Genomic DNA, 20,709 nt, shown 5'->3' with positions numbered 1-20,709 from the left:
CGTGCTTCCCTAGCTATGTTTATTGTTGTTGTCCCACAGCATCTGGCCACGCCCCCGCCGGCCAACCAGGGCGATGAGGAGGTTGAGTGGCAGGCGGAACTGCCAATAGTATCGCTTGGAGGGCGGGGGGGCTGGCCTCGCTCGGTCCGCCATGTTAGGATCGTCGGGCTGCTTGACAGGCCGTCCCTTGCCTGCTCGGGAGCGCGGCATGGAGCCGCCGGTGAACCTCCGCGTCACCTGCCGTGGGGACACCCAGAGCTTCCTGGTGTCAGACTCGGCGCACACGACGTGGGCGGATGTGGAGGCCATGGTGAGCGCTGCCCGTCCCGTCCCGTCCCGCCTCGCCGCGGGAGGCAGAGCGGAGGGCCCGCCGCGGGGCAGTGCTGCCGGAGCCGCGGGGCCGCAGCCGTGGGGAGCCGTCTCGGTGAGGTGCTGGGAGTGGAAGCGCCTCTCCGAGGGCCCAGCATCGTTTCCCTCAGCTTCATAAGCCGTGTCCCTCATTTCGCAGGCTGTTAGAGCTGGTGTTTTCTTCTGCTGCGGCCTCAGCTTTTCTTGTAGCGCTGACAGTAACTTTTACTCCTGTTATATTTTTAGACTGGCGTGAAAAGCCTGTTTTGGACAAAGCTTGTTTTACTGTGTGAGCAGGTGGCCTTAGAGCTACGTGCTTTGCTCTTTTCCACAGTTATGGATACTTGCTTTTGGCACTGTACCCCTGTAAAGTACAGTCTGTTCCTCTTATCTCCTTTTACTCATTCACGTAGATATGATGAAGTAACACCCTTCAGTTGCTTATAGAACACTTTCCTGAAGACTTATCTTTGCTCTCTGGGGTAATGAATCACTGACATAAATTTTTGGTTTCTTCCTGGTGCCTTTTGTGTGCTAGTTTGGATATAACTGGTTTTGTTAGTAGGTTGTGCGTGCATAGATAGTTGCTTATGACAGTTTGTATATCATGCTCTTGGTATATTGAAGAGTTTTTGTTTGGATCTTTATTTCCAGTGCTATTTAGTGAAAATTCCTGCGTTGACTGAGGTTGAAATTGTGTAGAAAGGATTCTCTTGGTTATGATGAAGTTGCAGCAATTTTATTCTGTAGCAACTGTTCTGTTTTGTTTTTTTTAGCATACTCAGAGTTGCATCTTAAGAGATCATAAAACCATGGAATGGTTTGGGTTGGAAGGGACCTTAAAGCCGATCTAGTTCCAACCCTCTGCCATGAGCAGGGACACTCCCCACTAGCCCAGGTTGCCCAAAGCCCCATCCAACCTGGCCTTGAACACTGCCAGGGATGGGGCAGCCACAGCTTCTCTGACATGCTCCAGGGCCTCACCACCCTCACAGTGAAGAATTTTTCCTAATATCTACCCTCCTTCAGTTTAAAGAGATCTTGCCAGTATTTTATTTTCTTTCTTTCAGGGTTTTTTTTTTTAACCAACATATTCCAGTGTACCTTGTTGGAGGTTCTTGCATTGTGAATTACTGAAATTCAAAGTTTGAACTGCATCATCTTCACTCATTGTACTTCAGTCTTCTAGAAGAGGCACTAGTTCAGGCTTAAAATACTTGGTGGCAAATAGACCTAGCAGGAATGTCTGAGCTAGTCAGAATCCTACTTGCATCAAAGCTGGAAGCAGATTGCTGTGTAAGCATGGTGTTGCCCTTAATCTTAAGTAGTCCAAGAGTGAGGGTGTGGTGTTCTATTACAGTGTTTCTCTAACTGAGGTAGTACCACTGGGTGTCTCTGCACCATGTGTGAATTACTGTTTCAAGGTAGTATCAGTTAAACTGTGTCTTTCCTATGTTTTAATGTATTATTAAAGGTGTCTGGGAGGGATAACCCGATCTCTGGTTCTAGCTTGAGTTGTAGGGGAACAGTCTGTGGTACTAGACAATGTAGATACAGACCACAGTTTGTTCCTAACAAGCCTGGTTCTCTCACTGCACTCCCAAAATTAATTCTATATCACTGGAAGGACGTGTCTGTAGTATATTCGTTGCAGAATATATGTAGCTCTGTCATTGTGTTCTTGTGGTGCTATGTAAGTCCCAGCCATCTGCTGTCTTCTAAGGCTGCTGGTGGTGTCCTGTTAGGTCCAGGCTAGCAGAATGTCTCGAGTATAGCAGTTTTTCAGGGAGAGTTTCTGTCGAGAAAAATACAGCTTGTGTAGGTAGGTGATACAAAAATGCACATGAGCCTCAAAGACTCTTATTCAACAGGGGGAAATAACTGCCTTCGTTGATGGTTCGTTTGATGCTGTTTGTTTTGCCCTATTAATGCAAATTACAAAATAGCTGCTCAGCTTTATTTTCTTAATTCTGATCTCTATATTGGATTGATATGTTCAGATATACAGTGCATCAGCCAGTGAGTAGTAGAATGAAATACTTTGCTCTCTTTAGTACTTGAATTAATCCTAGTTTCCGAAAACACAAATATGTTTGTGGAAAAAAGACTGTGGAAAAAAAACTGTATGAGCTGTTTTCCTCGTGCTTTTTAATTTAAAAGTTAGCATTTGGTGCTTGTGGGCTTTAGCTTTTGTATATTGCAGTGTTCACCGTGATGGAGTTCATTAATCCTGAACTAGTCCTGTTATAATGAAAAGGTTATTATTGTTTATTTTGGTGTAAACATTAACTAGGGAAGATGAAACATGAAAGAAATTGTTTTTTTCTTTTCATTACAGAAAGTTAGTAAAGGTTGGAGGCAAGGCACTGGGGAGAGTTGTGCAACTCCAGAAGAATGGATTTTGTAAATGGATTTTTATTTCACCTGAGAAAACTGAAGGGAGGAGTGGAAGGGTTAAAACACTTTTCCCTATCAGTAATCATGATTTAACTGAAAACATCTGTAGTCCTTTCTCATTGTGGTTTTCTATTCTTTCTCCTTACAGGTTAAAGTTTCATTTGACCTGGACAACATTCAGATCAAATACATTGATGAGGATAATGATGAGGTAAAACACCCCCCCACCCCCCGAACAGATCTACCAAAATATAACTGGTGTGAACCTTTCTGTCTCTTAATAATTTGTAGTGGGTCCTTCAGGACTGTCTGTTATGTGGATCAGAGGTGATGTTTTTGCCCCTCTGATAAGAAAATAGCTATTAGTCTTGTGGTTTCACTCTTAATGTAGCACACTTATTTTAAAAATTTTTTTTAGAAGCTACTGTCTGTCTTACCTCATAGAAAGAGTTCATGGTTCTACGTGCTCTGAGGGAGGGATGCTTCTGTTGAGGGACTTTCTTATTTTTCATTTTATCAGGATTAAGGTAGTTGTAGCTATTTGTGTTTGTAGTCATGGTAAAGCCCTGTCGCTTCAATCTACACTCCTTCCTCTGAAGAATGTAGGTCCCCTGTCATTAGCATATGTTTACTTCAGTGATCTGGTGTGCTCAAATCCTCTGCGTGTTTTATGCAAATGCTATAATCTCCAAGCAGATTAGTGACTCAAAAAACAAATTGGTTACTTCTAGTTGTCCTTGTTGAGTAACTTCCTGCTTGGTATAACGTCACCTACTCATATTCTTTCTGTTTATCCAGAGATTTAGTGTAGAATGAGCTCTCAAAGAGAACATAACTTTTGCAGACTCTGTTCCGCTACTTGGTTTGTAGCTCTACTAAACTGCAGAGATGGGGATCTGTGGTTTTGTTTTTTTTTTCCCTAAGGGGAAATGTCAAGATGCTTCCAGCAACATTTTGGGGAAGGACTTTCCCCTTATTTTCCAACCTATATCTATATAAATATATGGATGCCTCTGTTAAAGATCTTTTTTCAAATACTAATGAGTAAACATTGTTCAGAATCATGCAATGCTGTAGTTATTTAATATCTTCTTGTATTAGTAACTTCTATGTGCAAAATTGATAAATAAGCACCTGTAGAAGATGGGCTTGGCTTGTATCTAAATCAAAAGAACAGTTCTTTCATGTTGGGCATTAAAAGCAACCAGGTCCAACCTCTGTGTACTTGTATAGCGAACCCAGCTTGCACTGGTATCACTTCCAGTAGATGAGACCACACTTGTTCTGGGTGCTAGTAGGTGCCAGAGACCTTGTTTATTGTGCAAATCTAATAAAGGTCTACTCCAGAACACCACAACATTGATTAATGATTAAACATGACAGCAATAACAAATAGCTGAAGGAGTGGTATTTTAGAAACTCTGACTAAAAGTATGTTTATTCTGAAAGCGTGTTAGTTTTAAGAGAATCACAAAAATATATCAGTGGCTATTACTCACTATTATTTCTCTTTGCAGGTCTCTGTGAATAGCAAAGGTGAGCTGCTACTTTACTGAAGTGAAATCAGTAAAGAGACCCCAACTGTTGTTCATGTTTTTGGAGAAGCAGTTGAGAATGCTTGCTTTTTGATTTTTTTGATTTTATGTATGGTTGGGCATCAAATTTTTCCAAAAGGAAGGAGCTTTCGATCCATAGGAACAAATTGGAAATAACTAAATTAATGGAATGTTAAGTCTCTAGGCTGTGAGAACATGTTTGCTTGCTGCTGTATATACAACTTCCTCCTTCAGTAGCACTATTTTAAAAGAATGTACAGAAGGTATGGGAGACACTCCTTCATGTAAGTGTCCCTAAGTACTGTGTGTTAAACTTACATATATTGTTTGAGATGGGGAAAATTCACATTTCTTTCCCTTTTTCTTTAGAGGAATATGAAGAAGCTCTGAAGGTAAACCCTCTCTTTGAGTTTTTTCAATATATTCATCCTTTTCCAATTAAAATTGGTGTAGCTGAGGAAAAAAACAGCATTATCTGGCCCATGGAAATCAGAATAAATCAGTTTTCTAGCTTTGGACACTAGCTTGAATGTTTTACTACTATTTTTTTTTTTTTTTTTTTTTTTTGTCCAGGCTAATCTTGATTCGTGTAAATCAGTTGAATAAGCAGTTGTGGTTCAGGGCCTTGAGCAGCCAATTCATTGGTTAAATGACTGGCTTTCTCTAACACTTAAACAGTAATCCCATGTTTGGAAATACCAGGCTTTAATGGGATCCTTTTAAAGATCTTGCCACGTAGACTCTAATGTTGTATTCTCTGGCAATAAAACTTTAATTGGTATTAGTGCTTTGTTACTTTATAGGCAGTTAATTTTACTTAGACAAAATGAGAATTGCATTCCTTTAAATTTCAGTTGTACTGATATATACTAGTACTAATGCTTTCAGAACTTTTTGCTTATGGTCTGAACTTCAAATCAGATAATAATGTGAAAATAATCATAAATTAAAATTTACTGTAAGTTACTGCACAGAATCTCTATTGTTTACTGGCTCACATGAACAGCTTTATTGTAGATTGAAAAAATCCTGCAGAATGTCTGCATAATTAACCTTTTGCTTATAATAAACTCTTTAATAAGCGTATTGGTAACCTTTAAGAAAGGCAGAATAGACTGTCATTTCACTCAGTTTCAATTTTTTTGTGTTAGTCTTTCCCCAACCTCTCCAGTGTAGTGCTGTATTTTTACAGGATTTTGTATTTTGGTGGAGTAAATATGGTGTATGTATGTCTTGTTTATTTAGATTGCAGTTAAACAAGGAAATCAGCTTCAGATGAATGTGTATGAAGAAAACTCTTCTCCAAAAGAAACTTCATGTTCCTCTTCTTTGCAACTACATGAAAAAAACATGACAGAAAAGTTGGCACTTCTTAAAGATGAAAAGAAACCTCTTTCACACTACTCCATGCTAGCTCAGGGGTTAGAGGAAGACTTAGAAAATGAAAAGGAGCTGACAATTCAGGTAGGATGCAGAGCTGGATTATATATTCATAAGTGTAATTTACTTTATCGTCATCTTTACCCATACATAAAAACTCTTGAGTTCAGAAGTTGGTCTTCCTTTTCAGCTACCTCCACCCGTTGAAGCTCCCAAAAATGTTCGAATGTCTTCAAGAGGATATTTTGCTGCTGCATTTAGAAATACAGATTCTTTTGTGTTGACCATTCTTAAGTATTTTGATAAAGCAATTGGTCTCACGAAGCCCTGATTGCCATCTAGTAACTTCTGGGTGACTTGATTTCTTTGGCTTTGATGTGTAATTACACTCAAATGTTCATAAGGCAGAAATCTTTCAGGAAAATGTCAGTGGCTTCCTTGCATTGTTTTTCCATTGTTTTCCAAATAACTTGAAATTTATTTTTTTTTGTAAAGACACTTGAGGGGAGAGCAATTAGAAAGTGGTGAACTTGCTGTATTGAGGATTTTTTGCAGCTTTGCGTATTTAAGGTTTGTGACTTATTTTTGTGGTGTGTTTGTTTTGTTTGTTTCCCCAGCAAAAGTTAAATCACACTAGAACAGGAAGAACAAATGAAAATCCTCCAGAATGGTTTACTAGCTACTTGGAAACAGTAAGTGTGGGTTGTTGTTTTTTTTCTTTCTGAATTTTAGTATTCTTAGGAATACATAAGAGGTTGTGGGTGGAAAAGATACCTGTGATGCCTAACTCTATACATCTGATCACACTTGCTCTCAGTACTTGTGACCAGGATCTTAAAGGGCATTTAGGCATCTAATCATTTTGCTTTTGTGGTTATAAATGGAAACAAGATGTTTAACTATGACTGTACAATGTAGGTGTTACTTTTAAAAAAAAAAAAGTTTGATACATGACACTTTTTGTCAAAAGTGGATTGTTTGCTTTATGCAGTCAATTGTTTTGAGTGTAGTTTTAAGTAGCTCCCATGCTAGAATCCTTGTTGCACTCCAGATAGTCATAGGGACTTTGGGCACTCATAATGAGAGAGAGCAGGAAATACGGTGCTGCTGTTGGAGACTCTTGTTTGACCAGTTTCTGTAGGGTAATAGTTAGGGTTTCCTGAGATTTGAAGCATAGCATTTGATGACCTTGCTTTTCTTGATTGTTCAGTTCAAGTAAATACTTTCAGGAGGCCGATGAGTATAACCTATAGATTAATAAGATGTGGGTGTTAACTTGTTTTGAACAGCTAATAAATGTCACTGAGAAGCAGTTAGATACGAATGCTAAGAATCAATTAGCTAGTGAGTTCTTGAAACTAAAAGGTCCAGTGGTACAATAGTATATGTGTTTATCTTTAAGCTTGTTTTTCTTTAAGCATCTCCCTTCCTTTTCCACCTCTTTATACAAGTTAAAGATAGAGGAACTTAATGGTTGTATTTACAACATCCCCGGTGGACAAAATCAGTAGTTAATGATAGAGACTCCAGAGGGGTTTGTTGGAAGTTGTGTTAATTGTCTCAGAGATTAGTTTCCTTCCCTTTGTGCAAGGTTATGGAAAAATCTCAATATTGTAAACATGAATATATGATTTTAAATTTGCCATGTTAAGACACGTGGGCTCGTGTTTTCTGAACTACAAATCCTCTTTGAGGAATGTGATACTTGTTTAATTTCATCTGGAATGTGCTGAGGGGATGGGAAGTGGATTCTGAGCTGCTTTAGGACTTAGGGATTGGGAGAATTGGGACACTATAATCCAACTTTTGAAGCTGCATAGGTGGGTCTCATGCATGACTAATTTTTTTCCAGTTCAGGGAACAAGTAGTTAAGGAAACTGTTGAGAAACTGGAACAGAAGCTATATGAGAAGCTTGTTCATCACAATCAGCCTCCAGATTTTTCTGAGAGCTCTATTACAGCAGCACCTCCAACTTCAGAGAGCCGATCAGGGAACAGCAACCAGTGTGACTGGCTGATCTCCTGCTGCAACTGCCAGGTCCGAATTGTTGGAGTTCGCTACCAGTGCAGGTAGGTAGAATATGATGAGAGTGTGGGAAACCTAACATGCAGGGCATGTGGATGAGTCTGAGAAACCATCTCGGTGTTGTAGACGTCCAGATATCTAATCTGCAGCATGCTGTACATTTCAGAACCTCTGGTATGTGTCTTGCAAACAGCTTATGTTCTCTGCTGTGGTGACTAGTCCTTATCTGCATAAGAGCAAGATTAATACTATTTTGAGAACATGATTGTTAAAACAAAGAGAGAGAACTTTCTAAGACTTGCTATATTCTCAAAAAACTCTTTACCTTTTTTGCATATAACGTGCAGTATTTGTAAAGGAAAATGTTTCATTTAGTTTAGGTAACAAAAAACCCAAAACTTAATAACCACCAGTCTGTAACCACCACACCTTTATTTAGTTCTGAAAGTAAATGAGACTAAAGCAGATCATGCTTTTTTTTAAATGATTTTACTGTTGTCAGTTTAATAATATGAAATAGGTTTTGATGAGTATCTTAAGTGAGGTGTCAAAAGTGGTTGTTTTTATTTGAATGAGGCAATTGCTGTAAAAGTAAATATTTCAGGATTAGGCAGCAGCAGTGAATGGAATGCCAACAGGGGTTTTTCTTTGGATGTTTATTTTTTCTTGCTGGCAGGAGTTGTTTTTACCAGTCCTATTCCTCCTTTGCATCCCTGAATGCTTTAGTTGACTTATCCTCTGTATTTTCCTAAGTAATCCTCTATATTTTCATAAGGAGTGTATGGAGTGCACCTGGGGATGGATGAGGAGCTGACTGAGAGAGCTTATGGGTCGGGATTAAAGGGAGGGCAGGGGACATAATAGTGGGATCTGCTGCAGGCCACCTGACCAGGGGGACTGAGCAGATGAGGCCCTCTGTAAATAGATAGGAGCAGCCTCAGGTTCACAAGCCCTGGCCCTCATGGGGGACCTCAACCACCCTGATATCTGTTGGAGGGACAACACAGCAGGGTGTAAGCAATCCAGGTGGTTCTTGGAATGTGTTGATGATAATGTCCTTCTCCAGGTGGTAGAGGAGCCAGCAATGAGAGGTGCCATGCTGGACCTTGTTCTCACCAACAAAGAGGGGCTCATGGGGAATGTGAAGCTCAAGGGCAGCCTTGGCTGCAGTGACCATGAAGTGGTGGAGTTCAAGATCCTTAGGGCAGGGAGGAGGGTGCACAACAAGCTCACTGCCCGGGACTTCAGGAGAGCGAACTTTGTCTTCTTCAGGGATCCAAGCAGATCCCTGAAGCCCTGGAGCGATCTTTAAGGTCCCTTCCAAACCATTCTATGATGCAAAGTATGATGCTGTTTCTGGCATTGTATTTCAGTATAATGTTTTATCCTTTATAGCAACAATTGTTAATGACCTGTGCTAAAGGAAGCATCGGGCTTTTTCAGTGTGTATTCAGGAAGTGTGAACTGTGTTGCAGCTTTGCCAGGAAGAGAGATACTGATCTAGGTATTCCAGATGGCTGCAAATATTGATGTGTAAGTGAGAGAACCAGCTCTGCCTCACTCAAGCACTGCTTACAATGGTAGTATGATAGAGTTGTTTCTCTGCAGAAATGTAAGGATTAATTATCCTTCAGTGTCTTTCTAGTGTATTAATTCTTTGTCTGCCTCTTGGTAACAGTCTGCCTTTTCTTTGCAGCGTTTGTCCAGCCTACAATATCTGTGAACAGTGTGAAGCAGGAATATATGCACATGATCCTAATCACGTCTTGTTAAAGCTGCGAAGACCTGTACTATGTACTGCTGAGAATTACAGCCTTGCAGAGTTTTCATCTCGCCTGCCTGCTACTCTGGAGCAAGTTAGGTAAATGGTGTCAGTACCTGACAAGATTATCCTGATAGCAAAATGGAAACACCTGTATTGGGGTTGATGTTCAGCTTTTATTTTAGATTTAGAGATAACAAGAAATGGAAATGGTACTCAAGCTTTATTGTGAGTCACTAAAAATAGCTATATACTTATAAATGGCCTAAGTCATGAATCTTACAGCGTTTTTAATAAGAAAGTAGAAGAGACAGAATGTTGTGTCATAGGTGGATAGCCAACTGAGAGCTTGCTTTTTCTGCCTTTAAGTTTGCTCTTTCACTGAGTCCATTCCAAATATCTTCACAAGCAACTATGAAGATGCTCTTTTAAAATCATCTGGTACCCAGTCTAGAAGCATGAGACATTTCCTGAAGTTTCCCTTTGAGACTAAGACTCTGTTGGCTAAAGGTAAATTCTAATCAGTTTAATGTATTGTAACAAGGTGGCTTATTCTCTCCGCAGGCTCCAGAAACAAATGGACAAAAGATTTCTGAAGGCAGAAAAGCAAAGATTACGAGCAGAGAAGAAACAGCGAAAGGCAGAGGTCAGAGAGCTCAAAAAGCAGCTAAAATTGCACAGGAAAATTCATCTGTGGAACTCCGTCCACATATTGGAAACTAGCGGCTCACCTACTCTGAAATCTGAGAGTCTCCAACCTAATACTGTCCTGTAAGAGATGTTGTTAGCTGACTCTTTCTTAGTTGTGCTGTCTGTCCTCTTGCGATGAGACCGAGTTAAAGTAACAGGAAGAAGGTTATGAAATCGCGCATTTCAAGTATTATTGGTCATTGGACCCTGTGAGAATTTTGTTTAAATGGAATTTTTAAGGTGGATTGTGTTTATTGTTTTTACTTGGGAGGAGAGTAAGAGAAGAAAAGCAACTAATGGTTATTACCAGAAACGTACAGACTTAAGATAGATTTAGGAGGAAGGAGAATGCCTAGGATTACATATATGTGCATGCATGCGCATACAGCATAAATCAATGTTACTGCCACTTTTAAAAAAAGTCTGTATCTTCCTGCTATATTAAGTGTCGCTGCATAAAGTCAAGTACATTCTATGTGCTTATGGTCAGTGTTCTTTTTTCTTTTTTCCTCTTTTATGTGATCTTAGGCTGAGGCTCACTGGACAGCAGTCTTTGCAGGCAACTACTTTGCATTTTCTGTTCCCTTTGGTTTTGTGAATGTACAGGTGCAAAGCACATGTAGTGTAAACTAATGTACTAGTTTCTTTTATTCATCTCTTCCATTTAGGGTATTTAAAAGTCAAATTAGCATTAATCAGTTACAGTGGGGAGCTTAAAATAGCTATCTTTGCTTCCTTTTTGCTGAACACGCACATTACAGGAACAAAACCAATGCTAATTTAGATCCGAATTTTTTTTTTTATATCTGTTAAAGTTGGCATGCATATGAGCTGCTTCATCAGTCCCCTCTCAGTGTGTCCAAACTTAACAGTAAAGATTTGGATTAAATCTATTTTTGAGCCCCTTTCAGGAAAAAACTATGCTATCTTGCTGAAAAATATTGCTTGTAAAGCCAAATAAAAAGACACTAGTGCTTAGACTATAGCATGATCTTTCTGATTCAACATCATAAAGGTAATAACTTCATTCTCTAACAGAATAGCATAGTTGTGAAGAACAGTGAGTTTTTCTCTGTTAAACCTGAGTTCTGTAATTATAATAATATTCTTCCAAATAAGCCAATCTTGGTTTGATGTTTTTCTATTTCTTTTTTTCCTTAAGTAAAGGAAAGCAAACTGCTATCTGGTGTTTAGACTTAAGATGAAAACAGGAGCTAAAATGTTAGAATCTTGAAACACTTCTGGAGATAAAAGAAGAAAACAAGTGAAATGGCCTCCTGTATTTTTAGCCAGTGAAATAGCAGCTGAATGACTTCCTCAGTTTTGGTGTATTTGTTTGTTTGCTCCCCACACTCCCAGGAGTCCTAGCGAACCCTTCCAAGCGGTTGTCCCAACACTAAGTGCAGTATTTGTGGATGAGAATTTGCCAGATGGGACTCACTTGCAACCAGGAACAAAATTTATCAAACACTGGCGAATGAAAAATACTGGCAATGTGGAATGGAGCTCAGACACAAAGGTATCTTTCCTTTGCTATTACTTTTACACGCTAAAATAGTTCTGTAAATAATACTTGTATGCATTAGGAATCTGAATTCTCTATCAGAACCCATTTAGGATTTCATTTGCCCTGTTAATTCACAAGCTGGGAATTCTGGGGCAATAAGCTGTCCGGGTACACTTTACAACTGCAAACTATAGGAGGAAAGCAGTCAAGATTAACATCACTGAACATGTCTTCCAGTCCTGTTACGTTACAGTTCAACTTTGTTTACAACAGGTGTTGTATTGCTTTTCTGACTTCAAAAAGCCTTTTTTTCTGTGAATGACTGAGTTCATGTTGAAAGATGGAGTTATTTTCTTGCTTTGGTGATAGTGACTAATGTGAGAGTGTTTACTAGCAGCCTCTCTTCTCCATGCCTAGTATCCATTAGGCCTTTCAGTAGAGGAACTTTTAAGTGTTCCTTGCTGCCCACAGTTCACAGAGAAGCTTGTGAAGTTAAACCTTTTCTTTTTCTGTTGTATATTTCAGCTGAAACTTATGTGGGGAAATCTGACCTTGGCATCTTCAGAAAAAAAAGATGTGTTAGTGCCATCCCTTCCATCGGGACAAGTAGGAACTGTTTCAGTTGAGTTTGTAGCTCCTAATATAGAAGGAACTTACACCTCTCACTGGAGACTGTCCCACAGAGGGGAACAGTTTGGGCCCAGGATCTGGTGCAGTATTGTTGTGGATCCCTCCCCAGCTACTGACTCTCTAGAAAGCAATTGGAAGGATTCGGACTCCTGTCAGAAGGATAACACTTCCAGCATGAAACAGGCAAGTAACTCATACAGTATTTGGGGCAGTTCTGAATTGCCTAGTAGATGGAATAATGAATATTGTTCGGTGCAATGGCATAGTATCCCTAACTATGTTGATTTCCAGGGGATTCTTTTAGTTGTTTGCTTCTGAATTTTATTTTTAATAGAAAAGAAAGACAACTTTTACTGCATTTGTAAGTTCTAAAATGGTCATTCTTTTTGACAGGTGTGGGATTAGGTATCAGTCTATTGCAGCTATTTGTCTAGTTCTTTGATTGAACTGAAACATTGCAAGATCTCTTTGTTAGATCTTGTCCTTTTGGCTCTAAAACGAGTTGAATTAAATCTCTTTTCAAGTTACTTGTGTTCTTATACACAATATTCAGGCTTTACATTTCTTGTAATTGTTTTATTTGCTGCCGGCCTAAGGGGATTCTGGGACTTTATTTTTTTGGGTTTTGCAGGATGCTTCCTTAAAGGCAGAAGCAGGTGCTCAACTGATGGGTGAAATTGTGGAGCAGGCTGAAATACCTCTGCCAACTATTCCTTTAAAGATCAAAAATCTGCCAAGTGAGAGAGAATTTTATATCCCATCTGTTGATCTCCTCACTGCACAGGTAAAGTGCTAAAGTTCAGGTAGAGATAAAACAAATCCCCTTAGGTTTGATATCTAGTATATAGGCATCCATAAGCATAAAAAGCTCCAAAATAGCCACTGTATTTTCAGGAAGAATATATTGCATTTTATATAGCAGAACTGTTTTCTTGAATTAGTATGGGGGACTGTGACTATACGGAAGGTACACGCAGGACAGACTAAGATTCTCAATAAAGACTCACCGAGTCGAGTCTTTTTCTGGCCCCTAACGAGGAAGTAGTTAGCTTTGCCTCTTGTTGCTCTAATTTGTGTACCATATTCTATGATGTGTATATACCTTATGGGAAAACTGACCTCTCTCATGCTGACTAATGAACAAAGTGGAGTAGACTTATTTGTAAGTTAAGGGGATCTGATGCTGGGAAGTACAGCATGAGATTCCATTTCAGAATTTGATGAAAACTCTGGTGTTTCTTTCTGTAGGATTTGCTGTCCTTTGAGCTATTGGACATTAATATTGTGCAGGAATTGGAGCGAGTGCCACACAATACTCCTGTTGGTAAGGTTCTTCTCATATTGTGTGCTGTCTGTAGCATTCAGAGTTAACTGTTTACTCAGTGAGAAACTGAACTTATTTGTGCAAAAGGCTTATTTGTTCTTCAGGCTAGAGTGTCTTTCCAGCTTTCCTGTCTCTTCATTTTGATTCTTGCTGCAGTCTTAGATGAGATATTTGATAGTGCTTTGTATCCTTTATATTTTTCAGTCTTGGCTTCTTTTCAGCTTCACGTCCCCAAAACTGTAAGATTTCAGACATTGAAGAAGGCAGCCATTTTCTTTGGTCAGCCAGTGCCAGTGTAATGCAAAGCTAGTTGTTTATTTCACCAAATTATCTTGTAAGATAACTGAGTTTCTTCAGTCTTGGAAGAATATCCCTTAAAAAAAGAGAACTTCTTAAAAGGTTGCCTTCTGCAGGAAGGAAGGTTCCTACTCCTTTAATGCTAATTATCTTTACTACCTTTGTTTTTCAGACATGACTCCATGCATGTCCCCTTTGCCACATGATAGCCCCTTGCTGGAGAAACCTGGTTTGGGTCAGATAGAGGAGGAGAATGAGGGGAGTGGATTTAAACCAGTGCCTGGTAAGCAGTAGTGGTGGGGAGCTTGGGGGTGAGGGGAGGAAGATATTGTCACTTCTGTGCTGTTAGCAGTCTTGATGTTTTAAAAGAATTCTAACTCCTGTCTTTCCCTTCTGTGGAAAAACACACAGTTGTTTGGCTCATAAACCTGTAGTCCGATGCTACTCTGCTTGTAGGGGTTGGAGTGTAATATGTGTAGAACTCAGAAATACGAATGCTTTTCTTGATTTGTGCAACTGCTAGAATCGTTGGGAGAATTAAGTTTGCCCATTATAGATGAGATTATACCTAAACACTCAAGGTGTGGCCCCCATGCTTCTCAATCACTTTCACATTTGACTTGAAAGAATTCTAAATTCTTCCAGTTTTTAAAAAGAATTAATACATCGAGTCAATACTAGCCTTGGCTAGCCTAAAAAATTTTTCTTATGCTTACTTTTCCTTGTGATGGCATTGAAATAATTTTTTATGTTTCCCGTTCAAAGGGATGATGGAAGCCTGCTTTCCTGCAGATACTTGCATAGTGAAGGCGAAAGCTGAACCCCCATTGAACCAGGAGGAAGGAGAAGAAGATATGAGTGGGACTCAGTTTGTCTGTGAAACTGTAATTCGCTCTTTAACCCTGGATGCTGCGCCTGACCATAAGCCCCCACAAAGAAAGAAAATCCTCCAGTGTAAGTACTGTCATCAGCTGGCTGCTGTGGCTTTACTTTTTTGCAGTCAGACATTGGCCAAAAATTGCCCTGCACTGCAGGTGGTGATACTGCTTTAATTGTTTTTCCTGATTGTTTTATTAGACCCTTTACAAACATTGCAAGACACCTTCAGTTGCAATGTGATAAATGAAGAATCTCCTAGGATAAAAACTAATTCCACTTCCAAAAAGGAAGCAAAGATTCATCAGTCAGAGGCAATGAATAAAAACAACTGTGGTAAGTAAAATAGGTTTGAATTTACGATACAGCTGTATAAGGGCTAAAAAAAGAGAAAATCAAGTGTAAAAAAGATCTGACACTGTTCTAGGAAATTGATCCTCACTAGATCAAGAAAATCGTTATTACATCAGAAAATTGGTGTCATTACTCTGAACAAGCAGCTAGTTTAGCAGCTGCTTTAAAAAAAGTGAAATGGAGACATAAAGGTTCCAATGGGGTATTCAAATAAGTGCTCATATGTTAAGTATGGCTGGTGCATCCGTATTTTGTATGTGTAGCTTGAGGTCAGTGCTTCGACCTTGTTGATGCATGTAATTTAGGGGCTGAAAGGTGATGTTTAAGTTCTCAGTGGAGCTCTTATTCCCGTTTTTATTATAAGCATTAATATCAGTAGCGTATCTGCATAGGCTTAACAGTGAGATCTGTTACTCTTTCACACTATACCCCCATCCTTCCCCTCCCCGCCCCCCCCCCCCCCCCCCCCCCCCCCCGATGAAGAAAATTATACCATTAATATCAGCAGCAAAGGTTTACAGTTGTTTCTGAATACTTCCTTTTATGTCTGGGACAATACTGTCTTTGCTGTTATCCACACAAAATGGAAAATTGTTAATACTTTTTTTTTCCTGTTAGGGGACCTTCCACTGTCTGATGAGAGAGCAAACCTCTGTAGTGATACCGGCAATTCTGATCAAGAGGAAGATGATGATAAAGATGATGTTCAAAGTCAAGGCTCCTCTGCTTCATCAGAGGATTATATCATTATTCTCCCTGAGTGCTTTGACACCAGTCGTCCTTTAGGGGAGTCTATGTATAGCTCAGCTCTTTCTCAGCCCAGTTTGGAAAAGACAGGAGAACCTGAAACAGGAGCAGAGAATCCAGAAGGGGGAAGCCAGCCACAGGTCCCCAGTGTCAGCGATATTTTGACAACTTCACAAACACTAGCTGTAGTACCACTAACCCCAGAGATTGCGGACACCTTACCCCAAACACAAAGGTGGGCTTCTCAGACAGGAACAAAACAGTTGTGTTAGTGTTGCTGTAGAGTCTGCAGGGTGTTGTGCTGCTTGTGTGTAAGTTCGGTGTCCAAACAGAAATTGTTGCAACCAAAGTTTTGTCACATGCTGGAGTGAATGTCCTAAATCCTGCAACTTTCTTTATAAAGCCTGTACCTACTGTGATTAGATGAGTGTGAGAGAGGGAAAGAAGGGAGCATGTGAAGACGTGAAACTCTTTTCTTCAGACTTAACCTACATGTGTACATGCAGAATGACAGTAGTAAAAGTGATTATTTTTTTCCCCCCTCCCCCTTATGTTCTCAGGAATCTTGCATCTCTTCAGAATCATATCTTGCAAGAATCAAACATACCAGCTTCAGAGCATATCTCTTCCACTCCTCATAATCAAATAAGAGAAGGTATTGACAGTACTTAATGAAGGGTGCATCCACAGTTGTTACTGCCTATTCCTTACGCCTAGTATTGGATTTGATGTCTTGTTACTCTTGAGGAGAGCAGAAGTCTACCAAGTAGTGATTGTTTTTTCTCCTGGTGTTGAAATGTTACTATATAGAAGATTTGAATAAAGAAATAATTGGCTTTGTGGATCAGCTAAGAGCATCTATTCATTAGAAATGGTAGGAGGGTACTCAGAAGTGTTTGACATTTGGAAAATTACCTCGCTCTGGAATTAATGAGCTATGTATTTAAGCTGTTGTTACAGTCACTGGGAGCTCACACAGCAGTTCATGTCATGTTAAAGTAAACACCCACTAATCAGCCAAATAACTTCTGAAATTCTTTCTTTTTTTATTATTTTGACTGCAGTGAGAATTCTGTATACCTAGTTTGTGTCTGGATAATTAAACTTGAAAGTATTAATTTTGGACTGTGTCCCACTCCTTTCCATTTATGTACGTGTTGTATCTCTTCAGCTTCTTGTTAACCGGCCGTGTCGATATGGTACTTTTTTCTTCCTATTCCAGAACCCAGTGGTGAAGACAGTCACGGACCAGGATCTTCTGGATTTCTAAGTAGTAAACAGAAGTGCTCAGAATACCCAAGGTAATAAAGCTGAAGCTGTGACTTCACAGATACTGTTTTAAACTAACAACTGCTACATGAGTCCTTGACTGCTTGGCAACAACTAAAATATTAGCATGTTACCAACATTATTCTCATCGTAAATCCAAAACACAGCACTGTACCAGCTACTAGGAAGAAAAATTAACTCTACCCCTGCTGAAACCAGGGCACAGTGCACAGCTTTCATGTGTAGATGTACGCTTCTGGGTGAGAATAGTTAATTCTTTACAAACAGCCATGTTATGGAAAAGCAAACTAATGTGCTTTAGCATAAAACCACAATTTAATAGAAGGTATCAAGAAAGAAGGGAAGAGCGTCCCGGATAGCCCAATTCCCAAACAGCAATGATTCCTTTGGATCGTAGGTTGTTCTCTCCAACAAAACTAAATTTCAGTTTGCACATCAACAGGGAGAGACTTGCATTTCATGTGAAACAAACACTTGGCTGTACTGACCCTAAAGTAATACCTGACTTCTCTGCAGATACCCTCAAGGAAGCAGCATCGCAGGAGAACTAGTTAAAGGAGCTTTGTCTGTTGCTGCTTCTGCCTACAAAGCATTATTTGCTGGACCACCCGTTATAGAACAGGTAAATGTCTGTCTTGTATCCTACGTGAATTTCATAGAATGCCAACCTTAAAATTACAAGTCTACGTTTTATAAATGTATCAATATTCTATATAGGACTTCATGTGACAGTAAAATGTTAAACTTGATGGTATCCCTTTGAAGTATGCTGCTCCACCAGCAGATAGGGAAATGCATACCATGGGGATAGAAGCACGTCTCTCTAGTGTCATGTAAGAGTAGTAATTCACCTTTGTAAGCGAATGGTGAAAGTGAATATGAATAGATTAATAGTGGGGGAAAAAAGGGACTCTGTGCCTTAATTATATTCCAGTGTAATGCAGGACCACTGCTTCAATGGCAAAAATAAATTATCTTTTTATAGCTTATCTTACTGTCTTTTGTTTTCAGCAGCCTGCAGCTACAGAAGAGCACACTGCCACTCTTCTATCCAGCCTGCATGAGATGGGGTTCTGTGACAGGCAGTTAAACCTGCGACTGCTGAAGAAACACAACAATAATATGGTTCAAGTGGTAACTGAATTGCTTCAGATCAGTAACAGTGACTGGTACAGCGGTAGATGCTGAACTTTCCTGGTGGAGGGAGGAATTGTCTTCATTGAGTAAACTCCCATTAAACACTGCAGCAAGAGCAGGCTGCTCCTTAGCTGCTTTCTGTTCGGAGGTGTGACTAAAACTTTGGCTTTTCTTTGAGCTTTTGACTTTTTCTCGTGGAAATGTCAAACAGTGCTTGTCACAGCATCTTGTGAATTGGAGACCAGAATTTCAGCTGTTACTCGGACCTCATAGTTAAATGAGTAGTCTTTAAGTCTCTAATTTCATACCAAATCCTTTTATCAGGGAATCCTATAGAATTACTTTAAACTTCCACCCAGGTGGAAACTTCCCCTTTTATTGTGTGTAAGATTTTTTTGATTTATTTTTTCTTTTTAGGGAGCTGGAAACTTGTTGACTTTTAACAAGCTTTGGAATAGGGACAAGTGTACAATGCTGCTGTAAAATGTAGTCTTGCCTAATTTACAAGAGATGCCCACAATTAGCAAGTTGTTTCTTCTGATATGATTTAGTAATGGATTTGTCCAATGCATGATAGTAATGTAACAGACTTAAACCTTACAAATGATTCTTAGAAGAAAAAGGTTGCTCATACAGGAAAGCCATCTTGAACCATCAAACAACTTTTAAAGCCTGAAAGTGTAACTACTGTTAAACTGATGAATACCAAGAAGGTCATTTGTTTCTTGCAGCAGAATGAAGTAGGAGAATGAATTTACCAGCAGCAATTGAACCATCTGTAGTAATGATAGTGCAAAACATTATCTCTAACAGGGAAATAAATATAGGCTGCATAATGTATTTAGTGAAAGGGTAGGAAAGGCCTTTCTAAGAATCTTTACAGGCTCTCTGTGAAAATGTTAATTTGACCACTGTCTTTTTTTCTGTATAGTGCAAACCTCTTATTCTGTTGATATCACGTAGAAGAATTGAAGAATGTGTAGAAACCTAGACCTGAATTAGAGTACAAATTCTGGTGATATTTAGGAATGGGAAGAGTGCTTGAGGTAGGGATTGTGTGACTTACATTATAGTTTGAAAATTGCATTAACTTACACAGTTTTAAGTGTACAGTCTCCCGTGATGGTTCTAGCTGCTCCCATGTTTCCATACACACATCTGTAGGATTCACTTTTCTCACAAGATTTTGCTTTAGATGCCCATATTTAGTTTGGAAATCTAAGAATTCCCTTCTAAATGTGCCGAGAGAGATTTCATTCTGAAGAATCAGGAGAAACGAGCAACATAGACTGCTGTGCAGTGGTGTATCCATAGATAACTTTTCAGAGTTTGGTCCCTCTGAAGGTGACAGCAGTGTTGGCTACATTCTTGCTTTCAAGCAAACTTTTTTCCTTGCTGCAGTAAGAGACCATTGATCCTAAAATATTTTATTACTGCTGCTTCAAACTAAGGTATTCCTGTTTTGTCACAATGTACCTGAAGCAGTATCAGTATTGTGACTGACCAGGTGATCAGTAGTAGTAATTTTTAAAAAAGACATAATACCCTGAGAGATAAGATACTGTTAAAATAATTGAAGAAAAAAAAAATGTATCATACCAGTTTTGTTTTAAACCTATTTTTATAGATTGTGGAAGATATACTCTTAAATGTTTATTTTGAAATACAGTAGAACTATTTTGCAGTGTTTCCCATCTCTCTGTACACCAGTACAACTGTCTGCTGTGGACCAGATAAAGATCTTTCTGTAACATGAAACTACTGTTTTTTCCCCACCTTAACTTATGCACACTGTTTTGAGTACCTTCTGGCTCCTGCCTGCTCTAGAATGAGGAGGATGAAGGGATGTGGATGAAGTGCAGTAGCTGGTGAAATTTCTAAGCGTAGTGTGGTTGTCTGCTTTGATCTGGAGTCCCCAGCAGGACACATGTTCTTTCTGTGTGTACCTTCATACTTAATGTGTTCTATAAATTAACAAAACACTAAGACATTTGAGGAGGAACACTTCATTGCAGATTGAAATGTGAAGTATGAAACGCTATTTTCTTTAGGTTACTTTTTACTAGGAGTTAGATAATGTATGCTTAGACTTAAGTTAGATATATTTCTGTTGGCTTTGTATATTTTGTTAATGGATGCATGGTATCATTTGTAATATATCCTATAGTGCAGATATGACCTCTGTATCTTACTTAGGGTGAGCACTTTAACGTCAGCGGTGGGGGGGGACGACCCCCTTCTCCATCCGTACAATAAAGCTCTGTATCCCTCTGGCTCTCCCTCGGACTCTTTGCAAGGCGGGGGGGGCTGTGTGCGGCAGGAGCGCTCGCTGGCCGTGCCCACGCCGCTGCCGTGGGCCGCTGCCTTCCAGCTGCGGTGTGAGGGCCG

General features: G+C 39.6%; 1 protein-coding gene across 5 annotated transcripts; it reads left to right on the top strand.

The window, feature by feature from the left end:
* Nucleotides 1-130: 130 nt before the first annotated feature.
* Nucleotides 131-20,592, top strand: NBR1 (NBR1 autophagy cargo receptor). Of its 5 annotated transcripts, none has more exons than XM_075775517.1 (21): nt 131-310; nt 2,894-2,956; nt 4,263-4,281; nt 4,671-4,693; nt 5,547-5,765; nt 6,299-6,373; nt 7,534-7,751; nt 9,404-9,568; nt 10,034-10,240; nt 11,519-11,678; nt 12,192-12,479; nt 12,928-13,080; nt 13,545-13,620; nt 14,090-14,200; nt 14,683-14,871; nt 14,995-15,129; nt 15,766-16,129; nt 16,455-16,549; nt 17,117-17,195; nt 17,701-17,806; nt 18,199-20,592. In XM_075775517.1, the coding sequence occupies exons 1-21, from the start codon at nt 152-154 to the stop codon at nt 18,370-18,372; spliced, it is 3,078 nt and encodes a 1,025-aa protein (XP_075631632.1). In that variant the 5' UTR covers nt 131-151; the 3' UTR covers nt 18,373-20,592. The 5 variants fall into 5 exon arrangements, with proteins under 5 accessions (XP_075631632.1, XP_075631633.1, XP_075631631.1 ...); XM_075775518.1 differs by having other exon boundaries at nt 133-310; nt 18,196-20,592; XM_075775516.1 differs by having other exon boundaries at nt 134-424; nt 18,196-20,592.
* Nucleotides 20,593-20,709: the final 117 nt, after the last annotated feature.

Source organism: Balearica regulorum, chromosome 24, assembly GCF_011004875.1.
Source record: "Balearica regulorum gibbericeps isolate bBalReg1 chromosome 24, bBalReg1.pri, whole genome shotgun sequence".
Classification (NCBI taxonomy): Eukaryota; Metazoa; Chordata; class Aves; order Gruiformes; family Gruidae; genus Balearica; species Balearica regulorum.
The sequence above is the reverse complement of the archived record's forward strand: the minus strand, read 5'-3'. Positions and strand labels throughout refer to the sequence as shown.

Excerpts from the sequence above, each read along its gene's own strand:
- NBR1 (XM_075775516.1), top strand. The coding sequence starts at position 152 with ATGTTAGGATCGTCGGGCTGCTTGACAGGCCGTCCCTTGCCTGCTCGG. Across the intron at positions 5,766-6,298 it reads AAAAGGAGCTGACAATTCAG|CAAAAGTTAAATCACACTAG; the intron begins GTAGGATGCAGA and ends TTGTTTCCCCAG. Across the intron at positions 14,201-14,682 it reads TGGATTTAAACCAGTGCCTG|GGATGATGGAAGCCTGCTTT; the intron begins GTAAGCAGTAGT and ends TCCCGTTCAAAG.